General features: G+C 48.0%; 1 protein-coding gene across 1 annotated transcript in view; it reads right to left on the bottom strand.

The window, feature by feature from the left end:
- kcnt2a (potassium channel, subfamily T, member 2a) overlaps nt 1–12361 on the bottom strand; it is a 939304-nt gene that overhangs the window by 819880 nt on the left and 107063 nt on the right. The window contains exon 6 of the mRNA XM_072512908.1: nt 8760–8808. Within this exon, the coding sequence (XP_072369009.1) occupies nt 8760–8808 (49 nt within the window). The remainder of the gene's footprint in view (nt 1–8759; nt 8809–12361) is intronic.

The following is a 12361-nucleotide window of genomic DNA, read 5'->3' as shown; positions in this document are numbered from 1 at the left end:
AGTGCGGGAGGGGAAATTCCATGAGGGGGCGCATGCGTTCGGGGTCGGGGCTTATTATCCCATTGCGCACTACATATCCCAAGATGGCTAGCCGGTTTGTGCTAAACACGCACTTGTCCTCGTTGTATGTGAGGTTCAAGGCTTTAGCGGTCTGGAGGAATTTTTGGAGGTTGGCGTCGTGGTCCTGCTGATCGTGGCCGCAGATGGTTACGTTGTCGAGGTACGGGAACGTAGCCCGTAAACCGTGCTGGTTTGATCAACCATTCGGTCCATCACTCGTTGGAAGACCGAGACCCCGTTTGTGAAGCCAAATGGGACCCTTAGGAAGTGGTATAATCGCCGCCCGTCTGCCTCGAAGGCTGTTTACTTGCGGTCACTTGGGCGGATGGGGAGCTGATGGTAGGCGGACTTGAGGTCCACAGTGGAGAAGACCTTATATTGGGCGATCCGATTGACCATGTCGGATATGCGGGGGAGAGGGTACGCATCCAGTTGTGTGTACCTGTTGATGGTCTGGCTATAGTCTATGACCATCCTTTGCTTCTCTCCTGTCTTTACTACTACCACCTGTGCTCTCCAGGGACTGTTGCTGGCCTGGATTATGCCTTCCTTCAGTAGCCGCTGGACTTCGGACCGAATGAATGTCCGGTCCTGGGCGCTGTACCGTCTGCTCCTAGTGGCGACGGGTTTGCAATCCGGGGTGAGGTTTGCAAACAAGGATGGGGGCTCAACCTTGAGGGTTGCGAGGCCGCAGATAGTGAGTGGGGGTATTGGGCCGCCGAATTGAAACGTTAGGCTCTGCAGGTTGCACTGGAAATCTAATCCCAGTAATGTGGGCGCGCAGAGTTGGGGAAGGACGTAGAGCCTGTAGTTTTTAAACTCCCTCCCTTGCACCGTTAGGGTCACTATGCAGAAGCCTTTAATCTGTACGGTGTGGGATCCTGCAGCTAGGGAAATCTTTTGCGCACTGGGACGGATGGTCAAAAAACAGCGTCTTACCGTGTCGGGGTGGATGTAGCTTTCCGTGCTCCCGGAGTCGACCAGGCATGGTGTCTCGTGCCCGTTTATCAGCACCGTTGTTGTCGTCGTCTGGAGCGTCCGGGGCCGTGCTAGGTCCAGCGTCATTGAGGCCAGACGTGATCGTAGTGCTTGAGCGTCTTCCTCGAACCCCGTGGAGCCGTCGACACTGGGGTCCGTTGTTGCCGTCCAAGATGGTGGCAGGGGTGAACAAAATGGCCGCCCCCATGCATCGCACATGGCTGGGGGTCACAAGATGGCGGCGGGGGTGGACAAAATGGCCGTCCCCATGCGTTGCACAGGTCTGGGGGGTCCCAAGATGGCGGCGCCCCTCCTCCCCTCGTGGCGGCCGGGACCCAAAATGGCGGCGCCTGCGGGTCGCACATGGGGCGCTGGGGGGGTTGGGGAGCGTCAGAAACGCGCAGATCGCCTTGTTCTCCGGGGACAGCGGTGGCCGGGACCCAAACTGGTTGCGCCTGCGGGTCGTACATGGGGCGCTGGACAGCGGTGGCCGGGACCCAAACTGGTTGCGCCTGCGGGTCGTACATGGGGCGCTGGGGGGGGGGGTTGGGAGCGTTAGAAGCGCGCAGGAATCCTTGTTCGCCGGGGACAGCGGCGACCTCCCGGGACCGGCACACAGCCGCGAAATGGCCCTTTTTCCCACAGCTCTTACAAATCGCTGCGCGGGCCGGGCAGCGCTGCCGGGTGTGTTTTGCATGGCCGCAGAAATAACAGCGGGCTCCCCCGGGACGACTTGGCGTCTGAACCGCGCAAGCCTGTGAGGTGGGGGGGGAAGGGGGGGGGTTTGTCGCGACGGGGATCCACGGAGCCCAAGGGGCTGCCGCGCGGTCGGGGCCGTAGGAGCGGGCATTTCGCGCGGCCACATCTAGTGAGGCTGCAAGGGCCCGTGCCTCTGAGAGTCCTAGCGACTCTTTTTCTAAAAGTCTTTGGCGGATTTGGGAAGAGTTCATACCAGCCACAAAAGCATCACGCATCAACATATCCGTGTGTTCCATCGCGTTTACCGGCGGGCAGCTGCAGGCCCGTCCCAAAATTAGTAGCGCGGCGTAGAATTCATCTATCGATTCTCTGGGACTTTGCCGTCTCGTTGCGAGTTGGTAACGTGCGTAGATCTGGTTCACTGGGCGAACATAGATGCTTTTTAGTGCTGCGAACGCCGTCTGGAAATCCTCTGCGTCTTCGATGAGAGGGAAAATTTCCGGGCTTACCCTCGAGTGCAGGACCTGTAGTTTCTGGTCTTCTGTGACCCGGCCGGGGGCCGTTCTGAGGTAGGCCTCGAAACAAGTCTGCCAGTGTTTGAAAACTGCTGCTGAGTTCACTGCGTTGGGGCTGATCCTCAGGCATTCCGGGATGATCCTGAGCTCCATAGTTCTTTTAAGCACGCTTAATAAATTGTAGCGCACAAAGACTCACGAGAGACGAATAGAGATGAAGTCGATGAGGCTTTATTAAGCGTGACTTGTTCCCCGCAGTTCAGTAGCAGACTGGCCTGCGGGGGAGAACTCCTGGTTCTTATACTCCGCCGTCAGGGCGGAGCTAGAGGTCAACAGCCAACCAGGACCCGGGATCTATCAGCCAATGACATCACAGCTTCACAGTCCCACATGACCCCTAATGCATACTACCACAGATACCCTGAGGTTACACAAGGTACTATATAAATTAAATTCTTTCTTTTCCTGTTCCTCTATTTCTTGTGACACTTATTCCTCCCCCGTTTCTTTGCTTCCCCATGGCTCAGCACCTCAGTTTCTCGCCTGATAGGTGGTGGGAAATGCTGCTCCCTAATAATGGCCGCATGCAGCATATTACCAGAAATCATGATTGTCATTCAACTGAGTAGTACAGGGATCCTCCAGAGCAATCCAGTTAATAGAAATGTTGTTCAGCAGTGAGCATCATGACTTCCCACATTATGATGGAAGGAAAGTCATTGATGAAGCAGCTGAAGATTGTTGGGCTCAGGACACTACCCTGAGAGGAACACCTGTAGTAATGTCATAGGATGATTGACCTTCAACAACCGAAACCATTTTCTTTGTGGTAGGGGTGACTCCAACCAGTGAAGAGTTCCCCTCCACCCGATCCCCACTGACTTCAGATTTCCTCGGGCTCCTTAATTCCATACTTCGTCAAATGCTGCCTTGATTTCAAGAACAGTCACTTTTCCCCTGGAATTCGCGTCTTATGCCCACATTTGGGCTGAGGCTGTCATGAGGCAAGTGGCCCTGACGGAACCCAAATCGAGCATCAGTGAGCAGGATATTGCTGAGTGAGTGCCATCTGATAGCACTGGCAATGTGTTTTTCTATTCATTCATGGAATGTGTGCGTAACTGGCTGAACCAGCATTTATTGCCCGATCCTGAACTGAGCGGCTTCCTGGTTCATTTCAGAGGACATTTACGAGTCAACTGCACTGCTGTCACATGTAGGCTGGACCAGGTAAGGATAAAGGAAAAGAACCAAATGGGTCTGAACAATAATTGGCTATGGTTTCATGGTTTTCATTAGACTTTTAATTTCAGATTTTTATTGTTTACCCTGGGTCTTTGGATTACTAGTCCAATGACAATACCAGTGACAATACCACTACTCCACCACCTCCCCTTCCATCACTTCGCTGATGATCAAGGATAAACTGGCCGGGCTGGATTTGACTGCTTTTTGTGGACAGGAAATACCTGGGCAATTTTCCACATTGTTGGAAATGCCAGTATTGTATCTGTACAGGGACAGCTTGGCTAGGGGCCTGGCTAGTTCCAGAACAATAGCTTTCATTACTATTGCCCCGAGCTTTTGAATGTCCAGTGCCTTAAGTAATTTAGGATATCACATGGACTGAATTGAATTGGTTGGAAACTAGCATCTGTAACACTGGGGACCTCAGGAGGAGGCTGTGATGGATCGTCCACTTGGCACTTGTGGCTGTAGATGGTTGCAAATGCCTTGGGCTGGATTCTCCGCAGCCCCGTGCCGAAATCGCGTTCAAACGTTTTGTAGCTTTACCAGGTTCACACTTCATTTTTTAAATAATCTTATAAGAATCTTTATTAGTGCCACAAGTAGGCTTACACTAACACTGCAATGAAGTCACTGTGAAAATCCCTTGGTCGGCACACTCCAGCGCCTGTCCAGGAACACTGAGGGGGAATTCAGAATGTCCAATTCACCTAACAAGCACGTTTTTTGGGACTTGTGGGAAGAAACTGGAGCCCCTGGAGGAAACTCATGCAGACAAGGTCTGCCTTGTGCTGCTCCTGGCATACCCTCCTGCACCCTTCATTGAACTAGGGTTGGTGCTCCAGCTTAATGGTAATGGTAGAGTGGGGGATCTGCCAGGCCATAAGGTCAAAGATTGTGGTTGAATACAATTCTGCTGCTGCTGATGGCCCACAGTTCTTCATGTATGTCCAATTTTAAGTTACCAGGTCTGTGCAAAATCTATCCCATTTAGCACGGTGGTAGTGCCACACAGCACAATGGATGTTATCCCTCAATATGAAGACAGGACTTCATCTCCACAAGGACTGTGCAGTGGTCAGTCCAACTAATCATGTCATGGACAAGCACTTCTGCAGCAGGTAGATTGAGGAGGATGAGGTTAAGTAGGCTTCAATCAATTGCTGGTTTTCTCACCATTTGCTGCAGATGCAGTCTAGCAGCTATGTCCTTTAGGTCTTGGCCAGTTAAGTCAGTACTGGTGCTATTGAACCACTCCTGGGGTGACACAGTGGTTAGCACTGCTGCCTCACAGTGCTAGGGACCCGGGTTTGATTCTGACTTATGGAGTGTGCACATTCTCCCCGTGTCTGCATGGGTTTCCTCCGGGTACTCTAGTTTCCTCCCACAGTCCAAACATGTGCATGTTAGGTGTTAATTTACCCCTAGGTGGGGTTACAGGGATAGGGTGGGGATTGGGCCTAGGTGGAGTGCTCTTTCAGAGGGTCGGTGCAGACTTGATAGGGTGAATAGCCTCCTTCTGCACTGTAGGTATTCTATGATTCTATGATGAATATTAAAGTCCCTTAGTCACAGTACATTCTGTGCCCTTTGCACCCTCAATGCTTCCAGTTTGTGTTCAACAGGAAGGAGTGCGGATTCTTCCTTGCCCATGATTGACTTGACACCATGAGACTTCATGGCGTCCAGAGTCAGTGTTGAGTACCCCAAGGCAACAACTCCCTCCCGACTCCATACTAACTACTGTGCCACCAACCTCTACAGTTTGGTTCTTGAGTACCACCCTGTCATGCTTGACTAGCCCTCCCAATTTTGGGACAAGGCCCATAACTTAGCAAGTTGGACTTTGCAGGGTCGACACAGCTAGATATACTGTTGTCGCCTCTGGGCAGCACAGTGGTTAGCATTGCTGCCTTACAGCGCCAGGGACCTGGGTTCATTTGCAGCCTTGGGTGACTGTGTGGAGTTTGCACTTTCTTCCTGTGTTTGCATGGGTTTTCTCGGGGTGCACCAGTTTCCTCCCACAGTCCAAAGATGTGCAGGTTAGGAGGATTGGTCATGCTAAATTGCTAATAATGTACAAAGATGTGCATGGTCGGTGGGGTTACGGGCATAGGGCAGGGGAGTGGGCCACGGTAGGATGCTCTTTCAGAGGATCGGTGCAGACTTGATGGGCTGAATGGCATCCTTCTGCACTGTAGCAATTTTATGGTGCCTAGATGTCGAGTGGTCTGTTCTGTTTGTAGAAGTTTGATACAACTGAGGGACTAGCTAGGCCATTTCAGAGGGCATTAAAGAGTGAACCACACTGCTGTGGGTCTGCAGTCACAGCCAGAGTAGGTAAGGACAGTAAACTTTCTTCTCTAAAGAGCATAGGTGACAATGGTCACCATTACTGAGACGAGCTTTCAATTCCAGATTTATTGATTGAATTCAAACTGCATTAGTTGCTGAGGTGAGGTTTGAACCTGTGTCCCTAGAGCATTAGTCTAGGCCTCTGGATGACTAGTCCAGTGACATTCCCACTATGCCAACACTTTCTCCTCAGCTCCCAAAGTATTTGATGAAAAAGAGGTAAGATGGCCAAGTTGAAGTCTTAGGATGAAATGTTAATTTATTCAGCTGTCAGTGCAGACACCTTGGTAAAGAATTTGAAACCAGCACTAGATACCGTTACCAGGAGGTCTATTAAACAGCTGATTGTCACTTAAAATACCTGCCAGTACCGATCACAGAGACCAGACTGTATTATTAGCCAGCTCTTCAACACATACCTTCTCCGAACACAGCATTAATGTTGATTTCAAATGCTACTTAAAGAGGGAGTCGCTATTTAAAGGTATACTGACAATCTCATTCTTTCATTGATGTGTGAGCACTGAAGAGGACCTCTGAAACACATCAGCGGATTTTCCCTGACACTATACAAAGACTTAAGCAACATTTAAGCTAGAAATTCTCTGAGGACTTCACCGAAGAGTGAGTGCTGTACTACTGCACCTTATAGGAGTGACCAGAATAAAGAGAGTGCTTGCTCATGGGTATCTTGCCAGGGGTTCCCTTGATCTCGACGAGGACTGAGAGGAGGACAGCAGCACCTGCTTCTGCTGGAGAAAGGGACAGGATGGTGAGGGGGTGTTCTGTTCTGTCGCAGGTACAGAACATCTTCCTCTTCTGGACCTCCTCCACTAAGGCCTAGCGAGTCGAATCAAAGAACTTGTGCACCTTCTCCTTCAATCGCTGAACCAACCAGAGTCTGATTGCTGTGTGTCAGACCAAGCACTGCACAACTTCAGTGGAAGTGGATGAGAGGAACCTACATAAGTCACTATTCAGCACCAGAGTGCGAAACCTGCAAGTTTCTGGTTAGCTGACACATTCAAATCATGATAGCCATCAATTAGGCTAATGACTCAATTAGGCACTTCTTATTAGCACAGTGCATGATTAGCATCTGTTTTCCCCCATAGCCAAAATCACCCCCATTGTCTGATAGCTCATTAATTCTGTAAAGGGGTCAGGAACAGCACAACCCTGCGCCACTCAGCCGAACAACAAGATCAAAAATAAATGGCTGAGGGATGAAAACATTTCTAGGTACTTTCTGCTTGCAGACAATATAAATAACTTTCAATCTCCAGATGGTAAAATATTTGTGCAGCCATTTGCAAGTCAGAGAAAGAAAGTACTGAGACCTGCATTAGATTTGTCTGCTACCTTTTAAATTCCTTTGAAATCTGACCTTGTCTGCACAACAGCCAAATACAACAGCAAGTTAACGGATAAGCGTGAATTTGTTGCAAATATCAATATGATAGTGGCTCAATGTTACAGAAGATCAGCAAAAAATGTGGCTCAATGTTACAGAAGATCAGCAAAAAATGTATGTCTCCAATAAGCTTAAGAAACACTTGTAAACCGTAATAAGAAAGTTAGAGTCAAACAGCACAGAAAAGGCCCTTCAGCCCATCGTATCTGCGCCAGTCAAAAGCAACCGCCTAACCATTCTAATCCCATTTTCCAGCACTTGGCCCATAGCCTTGTATGCCCTGGGATCGCAAGTGTACATCTAAATACTTTTTGAACTTTGAGGGTCTCTGCCTCCACCACCCTTTCAGGCAGTAAATTCCAAACTCCCACCACCCTCTGGGTAAAAAAGTTTTCCCTCACATCCCCTCTAAACCCGCCCATGGTCATTGACCCATCCACCAAGGGGAAACGTTTGTTCCTGTCTACCCTATCTATGCCCCATACAATTGTATACATCTCAATCATGCCCCCCCCCCCCCCGCCCTCAGTCTCCTCTGCTCCAAGGAAAACAATCCAAGTCTATCAATCTCTCTTCATAATGAACACTCTCCAGCCCAGGCAATATCCTGGTAAAGCTGCTCTGCACTCTTTTCAGTGCTTTCACATCCCTCCTGTAATGTGGATTACAGAACTGCACACAATACTCTAACTGTGGCCTAACCAATATTTTATATATTTCCTCCCTGCTCTTAAACTCTATGCCTTGGCTAATAAAGGCAAGTACACCATATGCCGTCTTAACCACGGTATCGCCTGCTCTGCAACCTTGAGGGTTCGGTGCACATGAAAACCAAGATACCTCTAATCCTCGGTGCTTCCCAGGGTCCTGCCGTTTATCATGTATTCCCTTGCCTTGTTTGTCCTGCCCAAGTGCATCACCTCACACTTTTCCGGATTGAATTCCATTTGCCACTGATCAGCCCATCTGGCCAGCCCGTAATCGAAGGCTATCCTCACCATTTACCACCCCACCAATTTTAGTATTATCCGCAAACTTATTGATCAACCCACCTACATTCATATCAAAATCAACAGCAAGGACCCTGCGGGACCCCACTGGACACAGGCTTCCAGTCAGAAAAACACCCCTTGACCATCAATCATCCTCTGCTTCCTGCCACTCAGCCAATTTTAGATCCAATTTGCCAAATTTCCTCTGATCCCACAGGCTCTTACCTTTGTTTGCAGTTGCTTGTAGACATAATACCCAACTTATATATTTTGGGCTTTATGATAATTACTTATTCATTTAAAAAAATGCATTACGCTCCTTGCAGATGCATGGCAAGTCTGGAAGAATTTGGGAATGAAAGAAAGTTGTTCTGCCAGTTATTCCATTGTGTTTCAGATCTAACTTCAGCACTCCAGTTAATATGAGTTTTATTCTGGTTGATCCTTTTTAAAAATGTATAACATGAAATTATCTTTGCTGAATTGGTCATACCGTACCTGTAAACCCCACAAGGGAAGACTTCTATCTACCCAAATTAATGGAGACCTGGTGGTAAAACAAAATAGTGACATGAGTTAGTTTGTAATACAAATCTATTCATTGTAATGTACATATTCACTACTTTTGAGCATGCACGGGAGACCAGTTAGCTCAGTTGGCGAGACGGCTAGCTTGCGGGTCAAAATAATGCGAGCAGCATAGGGTTCGGTCTCTGTTCGGGCTGAGATAGATTGCTTCCTATCCTGCCCTGAAGCAAAATCAAGACATGTGTCATGGTTTGGGGACCTTCAAATGGAGGATATCAAGAATATACATGATATTCAAGGTATTTATGGAAAAAGATCAGAATCCAGGAATACAAACTAAAAAATGCCATTAAACATCCTGATAAATCCTGTAATCTCATGTAAGCAAGGTACAATTTGACCTTATTCGCTCTCTGTCTCTCTTCATGTAGCATGCTCATTGTCCAAGGATTGATAATCATGGCTTCAGCCCTGATATCATTATGGGGCAAGGCAAGGAAACAGGCCCTAAAAACTACCTCAACTAGTACAGAAATTGAACCCTCACTGTTGGCATTATCTTGCACCACACTCTTATCATCTAAACCAACCAACCCAAATTTGACTTTGTACAGTAAGGGGCCAAATTTCAAAAATGACATAAATCATGAATTACAATTCACTAATTACTAGTTAAGCATCCCTGAATTTATTTTGCAGTGATCGGAGAGTGCATTGTTTACTGGCCACACAATTATTTGAGAATAGAACATAGAACATTACAGCGCAGTACAGGCCCTTCGGCCCTCGATGTTGCGCCGACCTGTGAATCCACTCTAAAGCCCATCTACACTGTTCCCTTATTATCCATATGTCTATCCAATGACCATTTGAATGCCCTTAGTGTTGGCGAGTCCACTACTGTTGCAGGCAGGGCATTCCATGCCCTTACTACTCTCTGAGTAAAGAACCTACCTCTGACATCTGTCTTATATCTATCTCCCCTCAATTTAAAGGTATGTCCCCTCGTGCTAGACATCACCATCCGAGGAAAAAGGCTCTCACTGTCCACCCTATCCAATCCTCTGATCATCTTGTATGCCTCAATTAAGTCACCTCTTAACCTTCTTCTCTCTAACGAAAACAGCCTCAAGTCCCTCAGTCTTTCCTCATAAGATCTGCCCTCCATACCAGGCAACATTCTGGTAAATCTCCTCTGCACCCTTTCCAATGCTTCCACATCCTTCCTATAATGCGGCGACCAGAATTGCACGCAATACTCCAAATGCGGCCACACCAGAGTTTTGTACAGCTGCAACATGACCTCATGGCTCCGAAACTCAATCCCTCTACCAATAAAAGCTAACGCACCATACGCCTTCTTAACAACCCTCTCAACCTGGGCGGCAACTTTCAGGGATCTATGTACATGGACACCGAGATCTCTCTGCTCATCCACACTTCCAAGAATCTTACCATTAGCCCAGTACTCTGTCTTCCTGTTATTCCTTCCAAAATGAATCACCTCAGACTTTTCTGCATTAAACTCCATTTGCCACCTCTCAGCCCAGCTCTGCAGCTTATCTATGTCCCTCTGTAACTTGTAACATCCTTCCGCACTGTCCACAACTCCACCGACTTCAGTGTCATCTGCAAATTTACTCACCCATCCGTCTACGCCCTCCTCCAGGTCATTTATAAAAATGACAAACAGCAGTGGCCCCAGAACAGATCCTTGTGGTACACCACTAGTAACTGGACTCCAGTCTGAACATTTCTCATCAACCACCACCTTCTTCTTCCAGCTAGCCAATTTCTGATCCAAACTGCTAAATGATCCTGATTCCCATGCCTCCGTATTTTCTGCAGTAGCCTACCGTGGGGAACCTTATCAAACGCTTTACTGAAATCCATATACACCACATCAACTGCTTTACCCTCATCCACCTGTTTAGTCACCTTCTCAAAGAACTCAATAAGGTTTGTGAGGCACGACCTATCCTTCACAAAACCGTGTTGACTATCTCTAATCAAATTATTCCTTTCCAGATGATTATACATCCTATCTCTTATAAACCTTTCCAGGAGTTTTCCCACAACAGATGTAAGGCTCACTGGTCTATAGTTACCGGGGTTGTCTCTTCTCCCCTTCTTGAACAAGGGGACAACATTTGCTATCCTCCAGTCTTCTGGCGCTATTCCTGTGGACAAAGATGACTTAAAGATCAAAGCAAAAGGCTCAGCAATTTCCTCCCTAGCTTCCCAGGGAATCCCAGGATAAATCCCATCCGGCCCAGGGGACTTATCTGTTTTGACACTTTCCAGAATTGCTAACATCTCCTCCTTATGAACCTCAAGCGCTTCTAGTCTAGTAGCCTGAATCTCAGTATTCTCCTCGACATCATTGTCTTTTTCCTGTGTGAAAACTGATGAAAAATCTTCATTTAGCACCTCTCCTATCTCCTCGGACTCCAAGCACAACTTCCCGCTACTGTCCTTGACTGGCCCTACTCTTACCCTAGTCATTCGTTTATTCCTGACATATCTATAGAAAGTTTAGGGTTATCCTTGATCCTACCTGCCAAAGACTTCTCATGTCCCCTCCTGGCTCTTCTTAGGTCTCTCTTTAGGTCCTTCTTAGCTAACTTGTAACTCTCGAGCGCCCTAACTGAACCTTCATGTCTCATCTTTACATAAGCCTCCTTCTTCCTCTTGAGAAGTGTTTCGACTGCTTTAGTAAACCACGGTTCCCTTGCTCGACCACTTCCTCCCTGCCAGACAGGTACATACTTATCAAGGACACGCAGTAGCTGTTCCTTGAACAAGCTCCACATTTCCATTGTGCCCATCTCTTGCAGTTTTCCTCTCCATCCTAAGTCTTGCCTCATCGCATCATAATTGCCTTTCCCCCAGATATAACTCTTGCCCTGCGGTATATACCTATCCCTTTCCATCACTAAAGTAAACGCAATGGAATTGTGGTTACTATCACCAAAGTGCTCACCTACCTCCAAATCTAACACCTGTCCTGGTTCGTTACCCAGTACCAAATCCAATATGGCCTCGCCTCTCGTTGGCCTATCTGCATACTGTGTCAGGAAACCCTCCTGCACACATTGGACAAAAACAGACCCATCTAAAGTACTCGAACTATAGCATTTCCAGTCAATATTTGGAAAGTTAAAGTCCCCCATAACAACTACCCTGTTGCTTTCGCTCCTATCGAGAAGCATCTTTGCAATCCTTTCCTCTACATCTCTGGAACTTTTCGGAGGCCTATAGAAAACCCCTAACAGGGTGACCTCTCCTTTCCTGTTTCTAACCTCAGCCCATACTACCTCAGTAGACGAGTCCTCATCAAACGTCCTTTCTGCCACCGTAATACTGTCCTTGAACAACAATGCCACCCCTCCCCCTCTTTTACCACCTTCCCTGAGCTTACTGAAATATCTAAACCCCGGCACCTGCAACAACCATTCCTGTCCCTGCTCTATCCATGTCTCCGAAATGGCCACAACATCGAAGTCCCAGGTACCAACCCATGCCGAAAGTTCACCCACCTTATTCCGGATGCTCCAGGCATTGAAGACACA

This window comes from Scyliorhinus torazame, chromosome 7 (genome assembly GCF_047496885.1).
Source record: "Scyliorhinus torazame isolate Kashiwa2021f chromosome 7, sScyTor2.1, whole genome shotgun sequence".
Lineage (NCBI taxonomy): Eukaryota > Metazoa > Chordata > Chondrichthyes > Carcharhiniformes > Scyliorhinidae > Scyliorhinus > Scyliorhinus torazame.
Note: the sequence above shows the minus strand (reverse complement) of the source record. Positions and strands in the feature narration are given on the sequence as shown.